General features: G+C 39.5%; 1 protein-coding gene across 1 annotated transcript; it reads left to right on the plus strand.

The window, feature by feature from the left end:
• Positions 1–11294: 11294 nt before the first annotated feature.
• On the plus strand, positions 11295–24359 carry LOC122042686. Its single transcript, XM_042602939.1, has 4 exons — positions 11295–11429; positions 22479–23047; positions 23578–23655; positions 24127–24359. Coding segments are annotated over exons 1-4 (783 nt in total). The 3' UTR covers positions 24128–24359.
• The last annotated feature ends 2007 nt before the right edge of the window (positions 24360–26366 follow it).

Genomic DNA, 26366 nt, shown 5'->3' on the forward strand with positions numbered 1-26366 from the left:
TGTGAGCTTGTAAGGCTTCTCTGCCTTCTGTAGTTACTGAAAAGGAGTGATTTCATAGTGGAGGGTGCGTGAGTATGTGGATCCTTGGACTAGTCACCTCTTTTTGAGGTAGATACCAAGTAAATCCCTAGAGTTAGCGGTGTTTGTGCTTGTATTGTATTTTCCGCTGCATATCAAGATGAAGCAAGCACAAGCGCGCGACGAGACGCTATTCAGCCCCCTCTAGCGGGCACAACGGTCCCAATAGAACTTACCCCAAGATCATTGGAAATGAGAGAATCGTCGAAGACCAGAAACACGCGTGAGTCAGAGAAGTCAATTTTCAGGATTCCTAACAGAATCTTAATTCTATCGGTAATCTTGTATTACCAATAGAATCACCATTGGTAATCTCACATATTACCGATGGAATCACGTGATTCCATCAATAATAAGTGGGAATTATCGAGGATTCAAGATTCTGTCGATAATACTCTGATTTTTTTATTTTATCCGTATTCTCCAAATGAAAACTCAATTTCCATCTGGAAATCCTGAAACGAGGTTTTTTTTATAGTGTTAATTCAATTATTTCATTTTTCACAGACAAAGTGCATGCACCACCCCTTTCTTGCGAAGCACGAAATATTCAATCTAATTTTATGTTTCGAGTTGAAATAAAGCATATGCAAAAAGAAGAAAATAAACCACAACAGGACATTAATGCATTTTGTCATGACCATGAACAAAATCCAACAGATCATATTTTGCAAAGAATTTACTAATTAGTCACAAAGTCAAAAATACTTGCACCATACCTAATATCAATATGCCCTTAATTATAATTGAAGTGCATGAAATCTTAATTAAACATAGCATCTAGAGTCTAAAGCAGAAGAAAGCAAATGGAAGAATGAATATGAGATAAATGAACGATGACGAATTGCAGATCATTGAGCTGTCAAGCTACCACACTGTTCTTGAGGAAGCGAGAAGCGGCAGAGAGGGCAAGAACAGCTTCGTTCCAGCCATTTCTTTAGACATCCCGGATGGAAGAGATGGCTGCAAGGCATCGCCAACACTGGAGCCGTCGTCCCCAAATCCTCCAGACATATGGAACAAGAATCCGATTCCTCAGTCGTGACCATTGTTGTAAAACTGATTACGCAAATACAGTAATTTATTTGCACCAAAATAGCAAGCATGCAATAAACTTGTAAATGAAAAGAGTAAGGTTAAGAAATCATGTATCTCTGGTTGAAGCGCCGGCGTGCCGACTGTCTTTAGAGAATTTATTGCCGCCCACGGTGCAGAGGCTCTCCGGCAAAATTCTCTCAAGATCCGACAACCACTCGCGTCGTCCGTAGGTGCACTCCAAAACGAACGCCGCACTTGGACTCAACCTCAGATCGCAGAACCAAGCCTCAGAACAGGGGAAGAGAGGGAAGAAAGAAAGAAAGCAGAATGCTCTGTTTTCTAGAGTGAGTTGAGAAGGAACAGAGGAAGTGTATTTATACACTCCGAAGCAGTGTACGCACCAAAGCGTACGTCGCTTTGCTTCCTCACGCGGACAGAACCGCGTTGCTTCTCTTCCTCTCGCGGACAGGTGCGTCGCGTTGCTTCCTTACGCGGACAGAGCCAAACCCAAGTGTGCGCGGTTTAGAACCTAGAACCAGACCAAACTGGAGACTGGCAAAAATAAACCAGACTGCCTGCAAGCGCGAGGCCCACGAGCTGGGGATTTGCACCCCCCCTGCGCGCAATGATAGCGTACGTCGCGCCCGGTTTATGGATTTCCAGCTCCAACCCCCCGAAGCCACTTGATTTGGGCTCGGCCCGCGCATGCGTGTATGCCCCCCTTTACTTTGCTAAGAAAGGATGAAAGAGCTCCATATATAAGGCCTTCCAACCTTCTTTGCTTAGCAATGTGGGACTAAATGCATACACACATGCATTGCCAAAACAACAACTAAACCAAAAAAATAGTTTGAATTAAAATACCAAACTCAACAATCCTCCACTAATTCAAATTATTTTTGGTCGAAAACAAAGATATGTTCTGAGGCTTGGTTGCAATGAGCTTTTAGTGAAAATACCTTCCGATTTGAAGTTTTACCTACATACACCAATCTTATTCACATAGGTTTGAAGTGAACTCAGTCTTGAACTTAAACATTTTATATGTGAAAATCAATTGGTAACAACTCATCACGGGCGACGGTTGAATCCTTCTGGGTTGGTGCATTACGGTCATGCCACCGAATCTTGTTTCATAAGTGCTAAGGGGAGTTGCCTAGACCTCCCACACGGCGACCACACAATTACACTTACATAGGTGAGTTCTCCAAAGATGTACTACAAGCATCCTGTCATTAAGACCTTGAACTCATTAAGAGCTCCTAAGCTCATCCTTACTAGCAATCAAGCATCTATCCAGGGAAGAGACTATGAGATTACATCTCAATCAATTTGATGCTTACGGTTCACCCTTATAACTTGTTTGTACCACATTGAACCTACTTTTTGGGATCTCCAATCAGATAGGTTGGGTTGCCGTTATAGGTGAAACCAGGATAGGCCTCAGTCTCATTCCCTTACTGGATCTCTTGATTTTCTCATAATCAAGTCTTTTAGTGAGTGTATCAGCAATATTGTCTTTTGAACTTACAAAGTCCAATGACACCACTCCAAGAGACACTAACTCACGAATAGACTTTAATCTTATTCGTACATATCTCTTCTGTTTCTGGTTATACTTGGAGCTTCTAATCTGAGCTATTGTTGTTTGATTATCACAGTGTACTGAAATAGAAGGTATTGACTTTATCATCAAGGAAATTTCAGAAAGAAGACCCTTAAGCCAATCAGCTTCAGTTACTGTGGTATCCAAAGCACACAATTCTACCTCAGATGTAGAACGGGTTATAATCGTCTGTTTAACAAACCTCCAAGCAACTGCACCACCTCCAAGTGTAAAGACATAACCAGTAACGCCTTTACACTCAGCAATGTCAGCTATCCAACTAGCATCACTATATCCCTCCAGGACTGTAGGGAATCTCCCATACCACAAGCCCAAGGATATAGTACATTTTAGATATCTGAGTACTCTGTCTAATGCATCCCAATGCGTTCTGTCCGGACAGCTGGTAAACCTGCTCAATTTCGATATAGCAAAAGAAATATCAGGTCTAGAATAATTTGCTAAATACATTAGACTACCTATTATTTATGAGTATCTTAATTGAGACACTGCCACATCACTCTTATTCTTGTGGAGAGTTTTTGAAGGATCATAGGGTGTGATAACAGATTTAACTTGGCTATAGCCATATTTCTCTAATACTCTCTCAATATAGAGTGACTGAGAAATTACTATTCCATCAGTTGAACGAGTCAACTTCAGCCCTAAAATCATATCAGCACAACCCATATCCTTCATATCAAACTTACGACTTAAGAGGGTCTTAGTCTCATTAATAATAGAAAGGTTAGAACCAAAAAGTAGAATATCATCTACATATAAACATAAGATAATACAATTATCACCTTTCATTTTAGCATACACACATTTATCAGAGTCATTCATTTCAAAGTCAAGCAATAGCATAGCACTATCAAATTTTTTGTGCCACTGCTTTGGGGCTTACTTCAAACCATAAAGAGATTTGACTAACCTACAGACTTTATTCTCATTTCCAGAAATTACATGTCCCTCAGGCTGATCCATATATATCTCTTCTTCAAGATCTCCATTTAGGAATGCCGTTTTGACATCCATTTGATGGACCTCAAGATGATATATGGATGGAAATGCTATTAACACTCAGATTGTAATAATTCTAGTAACAGGAGAATAAGTGTCAAAATAGTCAATCCCTTCTTTCTGTTTGAATCCCTTAACAACTAGGCGGGCTTTGAATTTATCTACTGACCCATCAGGTTTTAGTTTTTTCTTAAACACCCATTTACATCCTATAGTGGTACACCCAGGAGGTAAATCTACCAACTCCCAAGTGGCATTAGAGATAATAGAGTCCATTTCACTTTTAATGACCTCTTTCCAGTGCTTAGCTTCAGGAGAAGCCATAGCATCTCTATATGTCACAGGGTCACCTTCTATATTATATGTGATAAAGTCCTGGCCTAGATCCGTAGACAGACGTTGCCTCTTGCTCCTTCTCAGTTCTGTATGCTCACTAGATTCATCTAGTCTAGAGTGACTTGAGGAAGGTGTACCTTCTATGGATAATGGGGCCTCTATGGAAGCAGACATATCTCTAGTAGGAATACTAGATATAGACTGAGGTGTTCTCGTCTTCATAGGAAATATATACTCAAAAAATGTAGCATCACGAAGTTCTACAATAGTATTTGCATCTATTCCAGAAATTTCAGATTTAATAATCAGAAACCTATATGCAATACTATTTTGAGCATAACCCAAGAAGATACCATCTAAGGTCTTTGAACCAAGTTTTTTTCTTTCTGTGTTCAGGTACTAGTACCTTTGCAAGGCACCCTCACACTTTAAGGTATTTCAAACTTGTCCTCCGGCCTTTCCAAAGCTCATATGGGCTTTTATCCCTTGACCTCATGGGAACTCTATTTAATACATGTCATGCAGTGTATAGACCTTCCCCCCACATGTAGTTGGGTAACCCAGAACTGCCTAATATGGAATTAATTATATCTTCAAGGGTTTGATTTTTTCGTTCTGCTATACCGTTGGATTGAGGACTATATGGAGCAGTTACCTCGTGAATTATACCTGCATCTTGACAAACTTTTTGAAACAGGTTCGAGGTAAACTCTCCACCCCTATCAGACTTTAACCTCTTAATAGTTTTATTTGTTTGATTCTCAACTTCAGATTTAAAAATCATAAATTTATCTAAAGCTTCATTCTTAGTTTTCATCAAATAAACATAACAATAACGAGAATGATCATCAATGAAGGTAATGAAATATCGTTTATGATCTCTCGTTATTACACCGTTAAACTCACAACAGTCAGTATGAATCAATTCTAAAATATCAAAATTTCTATCAACTGATTTGAAGGGTTTACGGGGTTGTTTATATTGCACACAAACTTCACATTTTTTCTTATCATTTATAGCATGTTTAGGAATCATGTCTAGATTCATCATCCTTTTTACGATATTAAAATTGGCATGTCCTAATCTGTCATGCCATATATCATAAGACTCAATGTTATATGAACAACCAATATCAGTAGATTTATTTAAGGTAGCATTTTCTACATTGAGTTTAAATAAACTTTCATTAAGGTAACCTTTTCCAATAAAGGTTCCTAAATGTAATATTACAACTTTATTACATTTAAAGTTTAACTCATAACCAGCACGGACTAACTTTGACCCGCTAATCAGATTTCGACGGACCGCTGGAACATGATGCACCTCATGCAGTGATAGGACTTTTCCAGAGGTGAATCTCAGGTCAATTTGTCCTATCCCAAATACCCTGGCTGCAGAATGGTTCCCCATGGCAACGAAAGTGCCTTCAATTACCTGATAAGTAAGGAAGGCAGAGTGATCAGCACAACAGTGCACATTAGCACCTGTATCAACTAACTATTCATTGGGTTGATAGATCAAATTTAATTCGGGTTTGAAGGTAACAAACCTATCGCTGGTGCCGTCACTAGCAGTCACAACATTTGCTTGTGCCTTGGTGTTGGACATATTACTCTGGTTCTTCTTCTTGGGGCAGAATTTGGCATAATGTCCAACTTGTCTACATGCCCAGCATGGCTTGGTTCCATTTTTCTTTTGAATTTTTGGTTTGGGTTTCATCTTGTTCTTCATTTTCTGATTTTTGAATTTTTTCTTGTCAGATGAGACTACTACGTTTGCCTTTGGTATAAAATTCATAGGTATTTTTATATCATCATTTTTATGTTGCTTCCAATGTTTTTCTTCGATATTTAAGGCAATCATCAAATCTTCTAGAGAGATTTTACCTCTCCGATGTTTAAGAGTCATGCCAAAATATTCCCAACTCGAAGGCAATGTTTCGATGATAGACAAGACCTGAATTTTTTCGGGTAATGGCATATCTCCTTCAGCAAGACCATGAATTTAAACTTGGAATTCATGTGTCTGCTCAACCACAGATTTTCCTTCAACCATTTTGAAGTTTAGGAATTTTGTCACAGTGTACTTTTCTAAACCAGAATCTTCAGAGTTGTATTTTTTATCGAAAGATTTCCACAGCTCTTTAGCCGAAGAGGTTGAGCAGTACACATCAAATAGTGCGTCTGAGAGGGCAGACAGGATTCTCCCATGGCAGAGATAATCCCTTTGCTTAAACCTCTATAAGGCAGCACTATAGGCAGGTTCCTCTTCATCAGGTGAACGAGGATCTGTTTCTATGACGGAGAATAGCCCTAGCGTAGTAAGCCAAAATTTCATCCGTTGTTGCCAACGTATGAAGTTTTACCCGAAAAATCTCTCGGGTCTGGCGCTAGCCTCATCAGACCTCGTTACCCTATCATTCATCATGTCTATTGATGCTACATTAAATTCTCTAAAATTATTGTAAAACTGATTACGCAAATACAGTAATCTATTTGCACCAAAATAGCAAGCATGCAATAAACTTGTAAATGAAAAGAGTAAGGTTGAGAAATCGTGTATCTCTGGTTGAAGCGCCGGCGTGCCCACTGTCTTTAGAGAATTTATTGCCGCCCACGGTGCAGAGGCTCTCCGGGAAAAATTCTCCCAAGATCCGACAACCACTCGCGTCGTCCGTAGGTGCACTCCAAAATGAACGCCGCACTCGGACTCAACCTCAGATCGCATAACCAAGCCTCAGAACAGGGGAAGATAGGGAAAAAAGAAAGAAAGCAGAATGCTCTGTTTCTAGAGTGAGTTGAGAAGGAACAGAGGAAGTGTATTTATACACTCCGAAGCAGTGCACACGTCGCTTCGCTTCCTCACGCGGATAGGTGCGTTGCGTTGGTTCCATAGAACCAGACCAAACCGAAGACTGGCAAAAACAAACCAGGCCGCCTGCAAGTGCGAGGCCCACGAGCTGGGGATTTGCACCCCCCCTGCGTGCGATGATCGCGTGCGTCGCGCCCGGTTTATGGATTTCCGGCTCGAACCCCCCGAAGCCACTTGATTTGGGCTCGGCCCGCGCATGCGTGTAGACCCCCCTTTACTTTGCTAAGCAAGGATGGAAGGGCTCCATATATAAGGTCTTCCAACCTTCTTTGCTTAGCTATGTGGGACTAAATGCACACATGCATTGCTAAAACAACAACTAAACTAAAAGAAATAGTTTGAATTAAAATACCAAACTCAACAACCATCTCGAGGCCCTCCACCGCCGCTGCAGATGCTGTCTTGGAACCTCTGTCGAAGTAGGCATGATAGTCATCGTCCACGACTAAGTCGAAGTTGTCATCGTCGACGACTAAGTCGAAGTAGTCATCCTCATCGTCATCGTCCTCATCATCATCGTCGTCATTGTCCTCATCATCATCGTCGTCGTCATCATCATAGTTGTCGTCACTGATGTTCAAAAGTTCAATGGTGGCCGAATAATTTGTGCGGACGAAAATGATGGAAGATACCTTCATCGAAACAACATCCATCATGTGTAGCCGGCGGACGGAGAAGGAGGTGTACCAACAGAATACTTGTGCGATAAAGTCTAGGTTGACAGGCTCCACGTAATCGACTGCCACATGCGCCAACATCGCCCGTGCTTCCCTTTTGCATGCTTGCTCCTGCAGGAGGAGGTCGAATGATCTGTGAAAGGTGGCATTGTCTTGGTCATTCGGGGGCTCCTGAGATGGATACGTCAGAAGAGAGAAGTGGATGGATAATCGGGGTGGGGTTGTCGGCGCTGGAATCAGGCGACCTTGCCGAGCATGTGTATGTTCTATGCTCCGTGAGATGGTTATGCGTGACAGAAGATCCACCATAACAACGTCCTCTACAGGGGCGGTGACTGTCGATGAAGAAGGTTCCATCGGGAGGACTGATTAAGAAGTAGCAATGTTGACGGTTGTGCAATGGAATATGTATGAAGTAGTCGTGCAAGTTCAGTCTTCCATATTATAGATATAGAGCAACCATAAATCTGTGATATTTTCGATTAAATCGTTAAATTCAATTTATTTAAATAAAATTTTTGTTCTTCCATCTATTTTTTCGATAATTCCTTAACAACTTCAACTTCCAAATTAAATCAGATATATTAGTTAGATACTTAGATTGTGACAAATTATACATGATCATTATGATTCAGTTACTTATTATTGTTTGGTTAACAAAATAATTATGTTATCTGTAACCGAATTAGGTAACTACATGATGATTCAATTACTGATTAAAATAAAATTTAACCAAAATTAGATGCTAAATGTTGTCAATAATCAAATTAGGTAATTAAACTAAATCGGATAAATAAGTCAAATAGGCGTATTTAGAATTAGTGTATTTTTATATAATAAATGATCGTACATCATATATATATATATACATTTAGTCCACAAAATCAATTGTTAATTTATTAGGTCAAGTTTTTTCTTTCTAGCTTTAAAACACTCAAACGATTAGATTTAAATGAGAATACATTATTAATTTTTCATCAATTAAACTAATTTATAAATTTAACTTGAATCAAATTGTAACTAAAAATTTACTTATCAATCAAAAAATATAGTTGACATTTACATCATCAAATTGACCGTCTTTCCGATCAAACAAACAACAACAATCATATAGTAATCTAAAGCAGAACATAACTACAATCCTCATCAAACCAACAAATAGTTGAACTGATCAGAAATTTCTTTCCTCAATTGCAATAGATCCAGAGACTACTCCGGGTCCGGAAGCGAGAATCTGCAGAGGGGGCAAGAACTGCTACGCTTCAGCCACTCCAGCAGACACCCTTCGTGAAACGGATGGCCGCAAGGCATCGCCAGAACCTGACTCATCTCCTCGAAGTCATCGAGGCATATGGGACACGAGGTATCTTCTCTCGTCGTAGTCACCATCCGAAGCCCTTCCACCGCCTCTGCGGACGCCTGCCACGGCCCTCTGCCGAACTGGACGACGTCGACATCGTCGTCGTCCTCGAAAAAGTATTCGTAGGTCTCCAGAGGAATCAAATAGCGAAGGTGGCTGTCAGAAGAGGAAGGAGCGTCGGGGATTTCAATGACGGAGAAGAACTCCATAACGACCAAATCCGTGATCGGAAATAGGTCGAGCACCGCGTAGGTGTATGTGCGGAACGCTCGAGCGAGAAGGTCGAGGTCGGCAGGGCGCACGTGATTCGCCGCGACGCGGTAGAGCATCCCCTGCGTCTGCACCTCCCAGACGGGCTCATTGTTGATGTGGTAGTAGGGCTGGAGGATGGTGGAGTGGGAGTGCTCGGCGGCGACGTCGTCGGAAGAAGAAATCCTCCGCCGGCAAAAGTGTGAGATCAATTGGGGCGGCATCATGTCTTGGTCACCCTCCAAGAGCCGTAACACCACCCGCGCCTCAATGCTAAGAATAACGCCGCCTGCGTCGGCTTCCCACCCGGGAATCACCGTCGACGGGGCGGAGCTGTCTGCGTTGATGCTCCAAGCGAAAGGATCCATGAAGAAGACGAAGAGGAAGACGCAAGAAGCGGTGGAAAGCTCTGAGACAAGTGACGGATGATCGAGTTATCGATCGGATATATATGGGGCTAGCTAGGTTAATGTCACGTGTCGGATCAAATGAAGTCAGTATCCTATCTTCCGTATAATTAGAAAATGACAGCTGTAGTTAAAGAATTTTAACGGTAATATAATTCAATATCCTAAAAACACTTAACGGACATCAGTTTACTAAATGTGTAAAAACTTTAAAACATTAAAAAAAAAAAAAATCTCAACAAATATTTTGTTCCATGTTGACAGGAGATTTAGCTCAAGATAAATCCATCAACCTCTATGGCATCTACTTTGTCGAGCTTTCCTAAAGAATTAACCATATGTTATGATTTTATACATCAACTTTTTATCTCAAGTGATTAGCAAGAAACTCTGTTTTAATTTTAGATGTCCAAACATTGATTCATCGTGTAGACCTAAAATTAGAAAGAAAAAACAAACTCAAACAAATAGAAGTATCATCAATAATCTTTGATAACGTATATACAATAATTAAACTCTTCTTTCAATTAGTGTTTGTAGGCATTCATGAAATCTACAAAGTAAAGCAGTACAAAATAATTTCATAATAATGAGAACAACTAAACACAAACAAAGGAATTAAGAATGATCAAAATTACTTTATTCCATGGTGAATAAGATTTTCATGGCAGTTTTCTCCAAGTACATGCTTCCGTTCCACTGTATCCCATTTGATGCAGAACTAGGAGTAATTAGGGAGGAAGGGAGGGACAATTTAGTCTTTTTACTATTAGGGTTTTGAATTTATATGGGGTGTTGTTCATTACTTCGAGGGGGGAGACGGCAGGGTTTTTTCTTCCGCCGCCACCCACGGAGCCGGTAGGTCGTCGGTCGCACACCAGTCGCTAACCACTCCGCCTTGGGCGTCCACTCCAGCGGCCACTTCCTCTTCCCTCTCAGGCTATAATCGCCTCACGGAAACATCACCGGACTCGTGTCATCATCACCGCCCAGCACTCGGAGACGCTTCCCCCTCTTCGCGACGACGTCGGCACCGCCATCGCCACAGGCTACGCCTCCTTCCTCTCCCCTCCCGCTGCTTCGGCATGAGGGCCCCCTTTCCGAGCTCGCAGGAGGTTTTTCTTCGTATTTCTCTCCGCCGCATAGAGACGGCCACCATAGGGATGACGTGCGCTCGCTGCACTGTCGCCGGAGGCTCTCGCGGTCACCTCGCCGGAGATCTCATACGCTTCACCCTCCCTCTCGCTCCTTTGTGTTTTGGATCTCCTGTATCTACGCCACCTCTCACACAAGAGGAGAGGGCACTCGCACCGCTGACGTTGTCGAGGAGCATCACAGGCACCTCCGCTATCCCTAGCAACTATTGCCGCCGCCGTCGCCGACTCCGACTGCTGCATACTCCAACGGCTACCACCTCCAGCGGTCGCCGTTGCCACCTCCAGCAGCCACCGCTGCCACCCTCCGATGCCACCTCCAGCGACAACCACTGGCTGACCCACGCCTTCGTCGGTGGCACACCCTCCATCACCGCTGTTGGCACCTCTATCGCCAAATCCGACCATCCAGTGCTGCTGTCACGTTCACAGCGCCTGTTCAGCGCTCGATCCGCACTGTCATACACTTCCGACGCCCATCTAATATTCAATCCATGTTGGCGTACGATTTCGGCGCTAATCCGATGCTCGGGCCACCGCTGTGTTTCGCTCTTCGCACCGTTATTATGATTGTGAGTTACTGGTACTATCTGGCCTACATTCCGTGTTCTGGCCTGCAAGCCGTTGTGGTATTCTGGCATAGGTGTCATTGACATATTTCGGACTACATGCCGCCTTTTGGATCCATGCTGCGCCGGATCCCATGTCATCGCCCCTAGATCTAGTTCCTCAGCTGACTCACATTCATCTACCCTTCAGGGTCGCGACGACTCTATCAATATCATGACCAGCTCACCGATCCATCCGAAGGTGCCCCCCGGGGAGACACAGCTAGCGAGAAGGACGACACGAGGGAGAGTCAACGGGCTCAATCCATCCGAGGGACGAGGTGCTGTGGAAGAATACGCTGACAGACGAGAAGGAAGCGTGTGGAGTTTTCAAGGGATGAGAAGCCGAAGCGGAAGACTGCTCGAGAAGGCTAGAAAATAGGTTCAGATGAGCCCTATTCTGGATGGCCAAGATCACCCAAGCAAGCAGAACCGGATTAGGGCAAAATTGGACAATCAATAAGATGTTGACTGTTCGGACGCTCGGACCCCCTAGGTCACCCCAGGGGTGCCTCGACGCCCACCTCGTCGAAGATGGTTTTCAGGAGCTCGGACCTACTCCGGGCACTCGAATCCGGATTAAATTTTATTAGACGCCCATTGTGTAGTCATTTCCGTGATAATAAGATTTGTCATGGTGGGGGCACCTAGAGAGGGTCTGAGTGTCCGGACCGTGCCATGTCAGCAAATGATCATTTTCTACCTATGGGCTATAAATAGAGTTCTGGTCTTCTCCTTTTCGAACAACACACTCTGTACTTCAAATTCTAGTCAGTTCTTCACTTTCAAGCTTCATTTTGGTGTATGAGGCTTCTCCGCCTCCGACTTTTTGTTCGATAAGGAGATTTTCTTAATGTGCCTACTTTCCTTAGAGTAGCAATCCTGTGATTGTCAACCAAGTAAAAAACCTTGCTTGTCTCGTACTTATTTTCATTTTATTATTCTGCATAATTAAGTGTGTAATTGTATTAAGTCCAATTGTTTGAGAAAGGTATTGGTTTGTTTTATTGTGCAAGGCAATACACCCCCCCCATCTTGTCGGCCATAAGGGACCTGTTGGTTGCTACTCAGAAAACCTAGAGGTTCCACTGTACAAAAATTTTGTACAAAGGTCTAAACCTTTTCCTAGCTACCATGTGTTCTTTTAAATTAAATTTTGGATCGCCTGCGGAACTTAACACGTTTGATCCAAAACTTAATCTATTTGTTCTTTTAGGTTTTGACTTGGATCTCCTGCGGAACTTAACACGTTCGACCCAAGTCACCTTAAGTTATTAATTCCATTAAATATTAATTTCCATAATTGGTTCCCAGTACTGACGTGGCGAGGCACATGACCTTCTTGGATATGAGAGCAACCACCACCGACTAGACAAAACCTTTTATAGAAAGCTAATATTTAATTTCCTAAAATAACTTTAGGTTAACCGAAAAGAACAATCAAATCACAAGAAAAAGAAAAAACAAAAGAACACAACATCAAAAAACATATTCGAAATTCTAGAATCGTAAGCCTCTTGTATTTGGTATTATTTCCATAAATAACTAGTATGATGCGGAAAGAAAAATTACTAGTTATACCTTGTAGAAAAACCTCTTGATCTTCTACCGTATTCCTCTTCTAACCTCGGACGTTGTGTGGGCAACGATCTTCCGAGATGAGAAACCACCAACCACCTTCTTCTCCTCCTAGCTAGGTTCGGCCACAAAAAGCTTAACCAAGGATGAAGAACAAAACACCAACCAAGCTCCAAGAGATGCTAGCTTTCTCTCCTTCTTCTTCTTCTTCTTCTCCAAGTAGTATCCGGCCGCCACAAGAGCTCCAAGCCTTTGAGAGTTTCGGCCACCAAAAAGAGGGAGAGAGGAAGAGGATGGCCGGCCACTCCAAGGAATAAAAGAGGGAGAGAAATAATAGAGGTTGTATATCATGAAGGCACCCTCACCCCTTCTTTTATATTCCTTGGCCTAGGCAAATTAGGAAATTTAATTACAATAAAATTTCTTTAATTTCCTTGACATGATTTAATTGAGAAAAATAAAATAAAATTTCCCAATTTAATTTATATTGGCCGACCACATCAAGGGGAAACAATTTAGACAAGTTTTAATCAACAAATTAAAACTTCCTAATTTGTTTCCGAAAATTTTTTAAAAAATAAAATTTCTCTTCAAAAATCTCTTCATGGTTGATAAAAGGAAAATTTCTATAATTTTAATTTTACAACATGTGAATAATTTTTAAAGAGAAAATAAAATATCTCACCAATCTACAAATAAGGAAAGAGATCTCATCTCTTTCTTTAATCTTTTGTAGATCTTTTATAAGAGAGATATTTTAATTTTAATTCTTTTTAATAAATTATTTCTTCCACATAATAAAAATTAAAATTAAAATTCCTTTTTAATTTAATTTGGTCGGCCCCCACTAGCTTGGGTTCAAGCTAGGGCCGGCCACCCCAATTTATACCTAGGCCGGCCCTAGCTTGGTTCCCAAGCTAGCTTGGCCGGCCCCCTTTGGGTGGGTATAGAAGGTGGGTATAGGTGGGTATAGTACTCTATAAATAAGAGGCTACGATAGGGACCGAGAGGAGGAATTGGTTTTGGTCTCCCGATAAAATTAAGCATCCCGTGTTCGCCCCGAACACACAACTTAATTTTATCAATAATAATTCATTCCACTAGAGAACTATTATTGAACTACCGCACCAATCCCAAATTATATTTTTGGGCTCCTTCTTATTATGAGTGTGTTAGTCTCCCTGTGTTTAAGATATCGAATGTCCACTAATTAAGTGAGTTACTGACAACTCATTTAATTAATATCTAAATCCAAGAGTAGTACCACTCAACCTTATTGTCATGTCGGACTAGGTCCACCTGCAGGGTTTAACATGACAATCCTTATGAGCTCCTCTTGAGGACATTATCAACCTAGTATCTCTAGGACACAGTTTCCTTCTATAATCAACAACACACACTATAAGTGATACCATTTCCCAATTTATCGGGCTTATTGATTCATCGAACTAAATCTCACCCATTGATAAATTAAAGAAATAAATATCAAATATATATGCTTGTTATTATATTAGGATTAAGAGTACACACTTCCATAATAACCGAGGTCTTTGTTCCTTTATAAAGTCAGTATAAAAGAAACGACCTCAAATGGTCCTACTCAATACACTCTGAGTGTACTAGTGTAATTATATAGTCAAGATAAACTAATACCTAATTACACTACGACCTTCTAATGGTTTGTTCCTTTCCATTTTGGTCGTGAGCTACTGTTTATAATTTATAAGGTACTGATAACATCATCTTCTGCATGTGACACCACATACTATGTTATCTACAATATAAATTAAATGAACAACTACAAACAAATGTAGACAATTTGACCAAATGTGATTTTTTATGCATAATGAATGTTTACAAAGCTTAGGCTTTCAGTATACACTCCAACATGACCTACAAATATAACTAGCCAAGATGAATACCTAACAAACCAAATGGTTGTAATCCATCGGCTGAAAATCGTAATCTTACATTACGTGGTTCTATTACAAAAGAGATAAATACAATATCCAGATGTTTCCATACAATATAATCACAAAGATGACACATTATACCTAGCTCTTTCATGCTTATGCTCATGATGTCATATTATGTGGCAAGCTGTAGCAACAGATGCATACAAGCGTTGAAATCTAGCTGTTAACATAAAATAATACATCACTTTCCAAATATATTTTTTTCTTCTGCCCTGGTATACGAGTACCAAACTTATAATGAAGGTATATATAGATTTTGCATTCACTCAAATCACTGTCTTCATTTTAAAATATCATACAGTTGTTTATACAACAATCAATCTTCTCTACAGGCAAACCTAAACCTCTAATCAATTTATTTGTACTATAAAAACTATCAGTCATTATGTTATCAGCAGGAAACAACTCTGATATCAATTGACATATATCATAGTAACATCTTTTTAAAAAATAATGTTTTACTTTCATATTCAATAACCTTGCAGTGGCTGATAGTTGGGAATAACTAGAGGGAGTGTCTTCCAACACTTCTCTTTCACTAGCCTTTAACATTTTATATAGTTGCTAATATTTAGATGTTGGTATTTTATCCATATTAGAATATTCAACAGCAACATTCATCGCATCATGAACTATTAATTGCATTGTAATATCATTAATTAATGATCCAGGCGGAGTAAAAGTTGTGCCAAATGATAAACCACTAGAAAGATCAATTGATTCATACAAATAAGGTTCTTTGTGACAGTACTATTTGTAGTAATTTGACACAAAACTATTTCTACATATATGTACTTTCATGGTATCCTCATCACAAAAGACTCTATTCCTACATTTTGAATGATTACACGGACACCGTAACTCGACATCATTAATACATTCTGGATGACACTTAGTAAAATTCATAAACTCTTCTGTTGGACCACTGGGGCCGGCTAGAAGTGGGTTGAATAGTCTGCAAAAATAAAAGCACAACCCTTCTCGAACTTTCAACAGAACACTTGCATAAATTATAAAAGCAATAAATTAAAACAGAAAAGACGAGGCACACAGGGATTCACTTGGTTACAACCGAGGAGGTTGTTAATCCAAGGAAGATGTCGCACTAGTATCCCCTTCAGGCGGAGAAGCCTCTTACAGTAATGAAGCGCACAAATAAAGAAGCTAAACTCTAAACAAGGCGTACAAGTGTTGAAAAATGAATTGCTTGAGTTGATTTGAAGCTTCTGGACCAAGGTTGTATTTATAGCCTTGGTCGGGGCACCTGGAAGGGTTTCGGGCGCCCTCGGGGGATAAAATTTTATCCCCGATGCACGGATCATGGTTTGACCGCGATCTAGATAAAGTACAACTCTAGGCACTTGAAATTGTTCCGAGCGCTCGGAATGGATCCGGGCGTCCGGACCACTAAGTCAACCAAGTTGACTTTCTAGTCCGGGCCCTCTGTTCCAGTGTTACTTGCCTCGGTCTGGGTCTTCCGCTCCGATTCCGCTTGCTTGGGTGATTTCATCCAACCGAAATAAGGCTCACCTGAACCCAATTTCGACCTTCTCAAGCAGGCTTCCGCTCCGGCTTCTCGTCCCTCGGAATCGTCGCATGCTTCCTTCTTGTCCGTCAGTGTACTCATTCGCAGTGTTCGTCCCTCGTACCGACCTTCTCGCTAGCTGCGTCTCTTGCTTCTCGAGCAGTCTTCGGCTCCGGCTTCTCATCCCTCCAAAGCACCGCATGCTTCTTTCTCGTCTGCCGGTGTACTCTTCCATAGTGCCTTGTCCCTCGGATGCATCGAGCCCGTCGGCTCGCTCCAGTGCCATTTTTCTCGCTAGCTATATCTTCTGCTCGACTACCTGTGCTCCTAAGCTCCTGCACACTTAGACACGAGGTTAAAATACCATAGGACCTAACTTAACTTGTTGATCACATTAAAACAATATTGGGGTTCCAACAATCTCCCCCTTTTTAATGTGAGCAACCCAAGTTAAGTTAGGGTAAATAGACATAAAGAATAGAATAACTAATATTGCAATAAAGTACAAAAGGATAGAGAAATTGTAAAAAATTGGTCTACCTCCCCTTAGAATTATACTTTTCCTTCTTCCCCTTTGATCACATAAAAAAAGGGGTTCCAAGAAAAAAATCTAAAGGTTAAAACTTAGAAAATGTTGAAAATTATTTCAATGATTTTTAGAAAACATTTCTAAGTGAATGAAAATTTAAACAAAATTTCTACGTAAGAATATTTAGCAAAAAAATTTCTATGTTTTTGCAAGCTAAAATTATTTTTGAGAATTTTCTAAAACACATTGGGTAACTCTATAAAGAATTATTAATTTCAAATTAATGTTTTTTCAGTTAGTCAATTAAACTTTTTATTTCCATACTGGGCTTCCGGGCAGTGGCGATGTACAAGGCCTTCTTGGTTATTTGAGCAACAACCACTTTCTTAGACAAACCCGCATAAAGAAATTAAATGTTGAATTTTCACGCTGAAAATGCTAAGTCTAAGTTTTTAATTTAGATCAAATTCTTTAAATTTCCATTTTAGTTTATCGTAATTTTTTCGATCTAAAACAAGGAATTTTGAACATGCAAAAAATTGTATAATCTGTATTTGTTCCTCTAACATGTCATTTTCTATTTTTAGCTTGTCTAAATCCTTCAATCGACAAGTTGTCTTTGTTTTATTTTGAATTTCTAATTCACAAAAATGTTTCAATAATATAAATTCTAACTCACAAAAATCTTTCGATAATTTATTGATTGAATTAAGCAGTTGGTTAGGAGGTGAAGACCATACCTGACTTACCTTATCGGCTGTTGATTCTCCCCCTGCTAAGCTGCTTTCTCCCGACGTTGCTCTCCCTTCATCGATGCTCTCGATGCTTTTTGAGAAAGAGTTGATTGCGTCTTCTGGTAGATACTCGGCGGTGAGTGATGTTCTGACAATTTCCTCCGTCTTGGATTCTTTTGATGGTGGTTCGATGTCCATCGAGGAGTTGGATTCGACTTCGAGTGGTTCTTCATAGAGCTTCAAGAACTTTTCCCAAAGTTCTTTTGCGCATTTGTATTTTCTGACTCTGTCGAGATCCTGGGCAGGTAGTACGCTCAAAAGACAAGACTCAACCTTACCGTTTGTCATGAATTCGTCACGCTGCTCGTCAGTCCATTGATGCTCCTCAAGTTCTTTTCCTTCTTTGCTTTTAGGAATATCAAAACCATATGTCATTATTAATAACAAATTTAAATCAGTTTTAAAATAAACCTTCATCCGTCGCTTCTAAAACGTGAACTCCCCCTCGAACGTTGGTTGATAGATGTTAGCTTCGGCCATCTCGTTGCTTCAGTCGGCGGTTAGTCCTCCTGAAGTGTCCTGGCTCTGATACTACTTGTTGGACCGATGGGGCCGGCTAGAAGGGGGGTTGAATAGCCTGTAAAAATAAAAGCACAACCCTTCTCGAACTTTCAACAGAACACTTGCATAAATTATAAAAGTAATCAATTAAAATAAAAAAGACGAGGCACACAGGGATTTACTTGGTTACAACCGGGAGGTTGTTAATCCAAGGAAGATGTCGCACTAGTATCTCCTTCTGGTGGAGAAGCTTCTTACAGCAATGAAGCGCACAAATAAAGAAGCTAAACTCTAAAAAAGGCGTACAAGTGTTGGAAAATGAATTGCTTGAGTTGATTTGAAGCTTCTGGACCAAAGCTGTATTTATAGACTTGGTCAAGGCGCCTGGAAGGGTTCCGGGCGCCCTGGGGGGGATAAAACTTTACCCCCGACGTACGAATCACGGTTTGACAGTGATCTGGATAAAGTCCAACTCCGGACGCCCGGAATGGTTTCGGGCGCCCGGACGGTCAGGGTGCCCGGAATGGATCCGGGCGTCAGAACCACTAAGCCAACCGAGTTGACTTTCTGGTCCGGGCCCTCTGTTCCGGTGCTGCTTGCCTCGGTCCGGGTCTTCGGCTCCGGCTCCGCTTGCTTGGGTGATTTCAGCCAACCGAAATAAGGCTCACCCGAACCCAATTTTGACCTTCTTGAGCAGGCTTCCGTCCGGCTTCTCGTCCCACGGAATCGTCACGTGCTTCCTTCTCGTTCGCCAGCGTACTCATCCGCAGTCTTCGTCATTCGGTTGTATGTCGTGCCGACCTTCTCGCTAGCTACGTCTCTTGCTCCTCGAGCAGTCTTCCGCTCCGGATTCTCATCCCTCGGAACCACCGCACGCTTCCTTCTCATCCGCCGATGTACTCTTCCGTAGCACCTCGTCCCTCGGACGCATCGAGCCAATCGGTTCGCTCCCGTGCTGTCCTTCTCACTAGCTGCGTCTTCCACTCGACTACCTGTGCTCCTAAGCTCCTGCACACTTAGATACAAGGTTAAAATACCACAGAACTTAACTTAACTTATTGATCACACCAAAACAACCTTGGGGTTCCAACATCTTCAACTTCAGGAATAAAATTATTTTTAATAAATTTATTTTCTAATCGATTGTACATCCAAACTTTGTTCATAGACATTGTCGCCTAATAAGAATATAATTTAAAATACTATAAAACTTGTACAATTTGATTTATGGTTAAATAAAGCTATCAAACATAATATAGTGTAGGTAATTTCCATTTAATAACCTAATAGGTTATATCAGACATAATATTCACTTTCTATTGAATATTCAACTTAGTAAATCAAAAGAAATCTAAATTGTTTTTCCATATATTGAACTTGTAGTATCTATCAACTTAAATAAAAAAACAAGATTTCAAATCAAACAAATAACAAACAATGCTATTTTTTTGGATCCAACCAAAAGATAATGAGCTTTAAAATTAACATAAATATAAATATATCAATACAAAAGTCACGAAATGACTACATCTAAATTTAACAATGTAAAATATCTCATATTTATTATATATTAGATTATACCTAAAGAAGACTAGTCTATCCGGAGAAGAGAAACAAATGCAATATACTACAACAAAAAAAAAATAGTGAAATTTTATCACAAACAAATTTAACAAAATAGTATGCGACGAATCGACCTTGTAGCCACGAGCTTGTGATAGGGCGAGATGAAATTATTGGCTTGCTGAGCTTGCAGCTAGATGTGTTGTCGGCTAACGACCGGCCAAGTAGTCGGCTGTACGTCTGACAGTCGACCATTCTGCCAACAATCGGCAAAGCTGTCGGCGGTTTGCTAGCGGCTGGAACAGCCGCTGACCTCATGCTGGCTGCCGGCAAAGCCGCCAGCATGCGGTTAGCGGCCTGCAAAGCCGCTAGCACAAGGTTGGCTACTTGAAAGTTGCCAGCCGCATACTAGCGGTCGGGAAAGTCGACAGCACGTGGCTGGCCATTAGCCCCGTGTTGGCTAGCATAAAAGCCTCTAGCTGTGTTTTAGCGGCCTATAAATTTGCCAACCACATGATTGCGACCAACAAAGCCGCTAGCCGCGTGCTAGCAGCCGGCAAAGCCACCAGCTAGGTGCTAGCGGTTGGCGGAGATCGGGAAGGGGAGAAAAGAATGGGAAAGGAGAGAACTTATCCGAAGATTACTGGAAATGAGAGAATAGTCAAAGGCCAAAAACATGCACGAGGAGGAGAAGAGTACAAATTAGTCCTCTAATTATTTTCAGGATTCCTGACAGAATATTAATTCTGTCGGTAATCTTGTATTACCAATTATTCTGAAACGAGGTTTTTTTTACAGTGTTAATTCAATTATTTCATCTTCCACTGACAAAGCACGTGCACCACCCCTTTCTTGAGAAGCGCGAAGCATTGAATCTAATTTCATGTTATTCGAGTTGAAATAAATTATATGCGAAAAGAAGAAAAGAAACCACAACAGGAAATTAATGTAGTTTGGCATGACCATGAGTAAAATCCAACATATCATATTTTGCAAAGAATTTACTAATTAATCACGAAGTAAAAAATATTTGCCCCGTACCAACTATCAATATGCTCTTAATCATAATTGGAGCGCATGAAACCCTAATTAAACAGAGCATCTAGAGTCTAAAGCAGAACAAAGCAAATGGAAGAATGAATATGAGATAAATGAACGATCACTACAAGAAAACATGGCTTCAAAAACGGATTTTTAAAACGAAAATAAAATCTGTTTCAGATTTTTATAAATCAGAGACAGATTTGATATGGAATTATTAATTCGTTTCATTTTAGTAAATTATAATTTTTTTTTTTTAAAAAAAAGACAGAATTTAAAACAAATTTGAAACAAAATTACATATAAATTTTTAGAAACAAAAATAAATACAAATTATAAACAGAATTTGAGACGGTATAATTTCTATGACAAATTTTGTTTATAAATTAATTAAAATTTAAAACAGAAATAAAATCTGTTTCAAATTTATATAAATCAGATAGACAGATTCTCTACAAAATCATTAATTTATTTAACTTTAATAAAATATAATATTTGAAAAGAAATTTAAAATAAATTTTGATACGAAATTACATATAAATTTTATAAACAAAAAATAAATATGGATTATAAACAGACCATAAAATCTTTGTTACAAATTTTGTTTAAATATTAATGAAAATTAAAACGGAAATAAAATCTGTTTTAGATTTATATAAATTAGAGACAGATTTGATACAGAATTGTAAATCTGTTCACTTTGATAAAATATAATATATGAAAAAACTTTAAACATAATTTAAACCAAATTTAATATGAAATTACATATAACTTTTTATAAACAAAAATAAATATGAATTATGTTTTCTAACCCTTCCTCCTTGCCTTAATTTGTCTTTGGTTTTAGTAGAATAGGTATGCATTCTTCTTCCCCCGTCTCTGATTTTTTTTTTTCTCGTTCCTGTTGGGGCCATCTCATGCGGCTGCAAGGTTGGCCGCAGCTGCGAGGTCGGCAGCGACCGTGAGGTCGGTCGCGGCTACTAGAGGTTGACTGTTGTCGTTTCTCATGGCCACAAGGTTCGCGACCGCTTCAATCGACCCCCTCATGCAACCGAGAGGTTGTGCATCCTACGGTCCCTGGATGTCGCCTACTACTAATATGTGATAACTAGTATTTTGATGCATTATTTTCCCCTATATTTTAATGTTTTAATCCACTCATGTGGTTAATTGTTCATTCTTATCATGTTTATTAAGTTTGATGCATATTATGAGTTTTGTTATAATTCTTGTTATTTTTATGGATTTCTATTTATAATTGTACACTTTTTTTTTTTTGTAGGGATTGAACTCAAGTTGGACCAAATTAAACTTAAAGACTTGAGTCAAGGAGAAGTCTAATATAGAGAAATATGAGCCATTGGATCAAATATGAAGTAAAATAATCAAAGGACTCCGATCTAATTAATTCTAGTCGTTCATCGAGATCGGGTTGATTTTGGTCGATCTGTGTAGATTTGGGATTTTCCGAGCCGTTCACTATGATCTAGCCATATTGATCATTCAACTAGTTCTAGCCGATCCTGACCGTTCAATCAGATTTGATCTCATCCATTCACCTAGATCCGGGCCAATCCTGACCGTCCGATCATATCTGGGAAAATAAGAGTGGATGAAGCACAGTTTGTTCATCTATTCTCTGCTTCCTCACGCGATCGTTGCCGGGACGCCGCCCCTTCTCATCGAACTCCACCTTCAATCGGCCGGCGAGTTCATCTACCACTCCACCTCCGGCCGATCGATCCTCTCCATCTCGCCCATCTGCATCCCGTCACCCTCCTCCATCCCGGCCTCATCTTCTTACCGACGCGAACGCTGCCCAATGCTAACTCCACCACCACCGGCACACCAAGGAAAGGGGTTTTCTCCCTCTGGTCATCCCCATCGCGCATCTCCTTCCTCTTCTCATCTTCCTTCCACGATAAGCCTTCAAGCTTCCAACAGCAGCTCCACCACATCTCTTCCATATCCGCTCTTCGATCTATGAGTTCTTGGGCTTTCCCAGCTTCGTATTCGATCTGGACAGCTATCTTCTTCATCCATCTTCGATCCAGCAGCCTTCTCTTCTTCGCCAAGTCTGCAGCAATTCCCTTCACCACCAGACAGCTTCATATGCACCTCACAGAAATTGGGTTGTTTCTTTTATCATGGATGTGTGTTGATGTTTTTTATTGAATTCTTGTATCAAACTTGATCTTCTTTAATTAGATTGAACGCACTTGATTTTAATTGTTTCATGCACACAACTTGTTTGATGAAATGTTCTAATCTTCTAATTCCTGCATGTAACGTGTTCGGTAAAATGCCTCTTTCAATAGTTTGGTTCAATTTGACGCATCTTAGTTTGCTTAACTCTTTCTTTGTATTGATCTTTCAATTGTTAAGTTTTATGTCTTCATTTAAATGCAATTAGGTTAAGTTAGTGTCTTCATTTAAATGCAGTTAGTTTTATGTCTTCATTTCTATGTTTAGTGTGTATTGTATTTTAAGTTGTTACATATTGTTTCCTTATAGCCATAATATTCTAACTAATTTGTAGATGAGAATGAGGTTATCTGGAGGCAATCAATTTATCCAAGAATGATCCGTAATTATTTAATGAGGTCATTCTACTTTTTCATATTCTATTGTGACTTATATTTCACTCGTTAGTATCATGCAGGATACCAAGAGCAAATGTTGCATTAGCCACAACAACCAAGAGCAAATGTTGCATTCAAAACCATCTTTTAATCTTTTGGTAGGTTCTATTTACTTACTATCTGCTATAGTCTTGTTTATTAATATTACAAGATTATTTCTTAGCAATATTTATAGTTTGTGTGGTATTGTGTTTGTGGATATTAAGATTTTTTAGTTTATGATTTAATTTAATTAATGTGCAGTAAGAAGACCGGCGAGTATTTTCTATTGTCTTGTATTTGATTTTGTTATATGTACTTAGAGATTCTAAGTTTAAGATTCAAATTCGAAGAAAATCCTACTTAAGTATTTGTTCACATTGACCTAATTTTTATGATTTTGTTATGCCTATTGTTTCAGAGCCAAAAGAGTCTTCATGACTTGTTGATTCTTTAGCATTGACAACTAACTATGGACTAATTAGTGGATGAACATTGATATTGACTATGACTTTTGTACCATTTCAATTTATTTGTATTAAAAATTCTGATATTGTAAGACTTACTCGTTTCATGTTTTGATTTGTTAGATTGTCTCAACAAAATTGGTTGGTTCGTTAATATGTACAAGCGAAGCAATTTCTCTCATCGAGTTCGAAGACAGGGAGGGTCGTGATAGACAATGTAATATAAAAATTAGATTACTTATGGTAAGATTTAAAAATTTGTATAGTTGTTTATAGTTTGATTATTGGTCAAATTTATTTGGATAATGTAAATATTTATTTATTTTAATGTTAATTGTATGATACATTTGGAATTAGAAATTATTTCTTTTTAATAATTTTAATTTATTTGAAATTAAGACTTGTTTTAATATATTGATGAGAAATATAATAATATTTAGTGATAAATTTAAAAATAAAATTATACACGGATTTATAAATGGAATTGTAAATAGATTTATAAACAAGATTACTAACCAATTTAAAACAAAATTAGAGACAGAATTTACATTTAAAATCAATTTTATTTTGTTAACTTAAAAACAAATTTATAAACAAATTTTTTTATCTGTTTCTAAAATTAGAGACGGAATATTTCCGTCTCAAAATTAGCTACGGGGCTTTCACTAACGGATTTTTGAGACGAAATATTTCGTCTCAAACTTTCTTTAGAGACGGAAAAAGGACTTTCAGAGACAGATTTTTTCGTCTCTAAAGCCCCGTTTTCTTGTAGTGGATGAGGAATTGCAGATCATTGAGCTGTCAAGCTACCACTGTTCTTGAGGAAGCGAGAAGCGGCAGAGAGGGCATGAACAACTCTGTTCCAACCATTTCTTTAGACATCCCGGATGAAAGAGATGGCCGCAAAGCATCGCCAACACTGGAGCTGTCATCCCCAAATCCTCCAGACAAATGGAACAAGAGTCGGATTCCTCAGCCGTGACCATCTTGAGGCCCTCGATCCACCGCCTTTGCTGATGCTGGCCTGGAACCTCTGTCGAAGTAGGTACGATAGTCATCGTCCACGACTAAGTCGAAGTTGTCATCGTCGACGACTAAGTCAAAGTAGTCATCCTCATCGTGATCATCGTCGCCCTCATCATCATCATCGTCATTATCCTCATCATTATCATCGTCGTCGTTGTCATCGTCATCATAGTCATCATCGTTGTCATTGTCACTGATGTTCAGGAGGCTAATGGTGGCCGAATATTTTGTGCGGACAAAAATGGTGGAAGATAACTCCATCGAAACAACATCCATCATGCGTAGCCAGCGGACGGAGAAGGAGGTGTACCAACAGAATACTTGTGCGATAAAGTCTAGGTTGACAGGCTCCACGTAATCGACTGCCACATGCGCCAGCATCGCCCGTGCTTCCCTTTTGCATGCTTGCTCCTGCAGGAGGAGGTCGAATGATCTGTGAAAGGTGGCATTGTCTTGGTCATTCGGGGGCTCCTGAGATGGATACGTCAGAAGAGAGAAGTGGATGGATAATCGGGGTGGGGTTGTCGGCGCTGGAATCAGGCGACCTTGCCGAGCATGTGTATGTTCTATGCTCCGTGAGATGGTTATGCGTGACAGAAGATCCACCAGAACAACGTCCTCTACAGGGGCGGTGACTGTCGATGAAGAAGGTTCCATCGGGAGGACTAATTAAGAAGTAGCAATGTTGACGGTTGTGCAATGGAATATGTATGAAGTAGTCGTGCAAGTTCAGTCTTCCATATTATAGATATAGAGCAACCATAAATCTGTGATATTTTCGATTAAATCGTTAAATTCAATTTATTTAAATAAAATTTTTGTTCTTCCATCTATTTTTTCGATAATTCCTTAACAACTTCAACTTCCAAATTAAATCAGATATATTAGTTAGATACTTAGATTGTGACAAATTATACATGATCATTATGATTCAGTTACTGATTATTGTTTGGTTAGCAAAATAATTATGTTATCTGTAACCGAATTAGGTAACTACATGATGATTCAATTACTGATTAAAATAAAATTTAACCAAAATTAGATGCTAAATGTTGTCAATAATCAAATTAGGTAATTAAACTAAATCGGATAAATAAGTCAAATAGGCGTATTTAGAATTAGTGTATTTTTATATAATAAATGATCGTACATCATATATATATATATATATATATACATTTAGTCCACAAAATCAATTGTTAATTTATTAGGTCAAGTTTTTTCTTTCTAGCTTTAAAACACTCAAACGATTAGATTTAAATGAGAATACATTATTAATTTTTCATCAATTAAACTAATTTATAAATTTAACTTGAATCAAATTGTAACTAAAAATT

Source organism: Zingiber officinale, chromosome 1B, assembly GCF_018446385.1.
Source record: "Zingiber officinale cultivar Zhangliang chromosome 1B, Zo_v1.1, whole genome shotgun sequence".
NCBI lineage: Eukaryota > Viridiplantae > Streptophyta > Magnoliopsida > Zingiberales > Zingiberaceae > Zingiber > Zingiber officinale.

Excerpts from the sequence above, each read along its gene's own strand:
- LOC122042686 (XM_042602939.1), top strand. The coding sequence starts at position 11,295 with ATGTTGGCGTACGATTTCGGCGCTAATCCGATGCTCGGGCCACCGCTG. Across the intron at positions 11,430-22,478 it reads CTGGCCTGCAAGCCGTTGTG|ATCCGGGCCAATCCTGACCG; the intron begins GTATTCTGGCAT and ends CCATTCACCTAG. Across the intron at positions 23,048-23,577 it reads ATGCACCTCACAGAAATTGG|GATACCAAGAGCAAATGTTG; the intron begins GTTGTTTCTTTT and ends AGTATCATGCAG.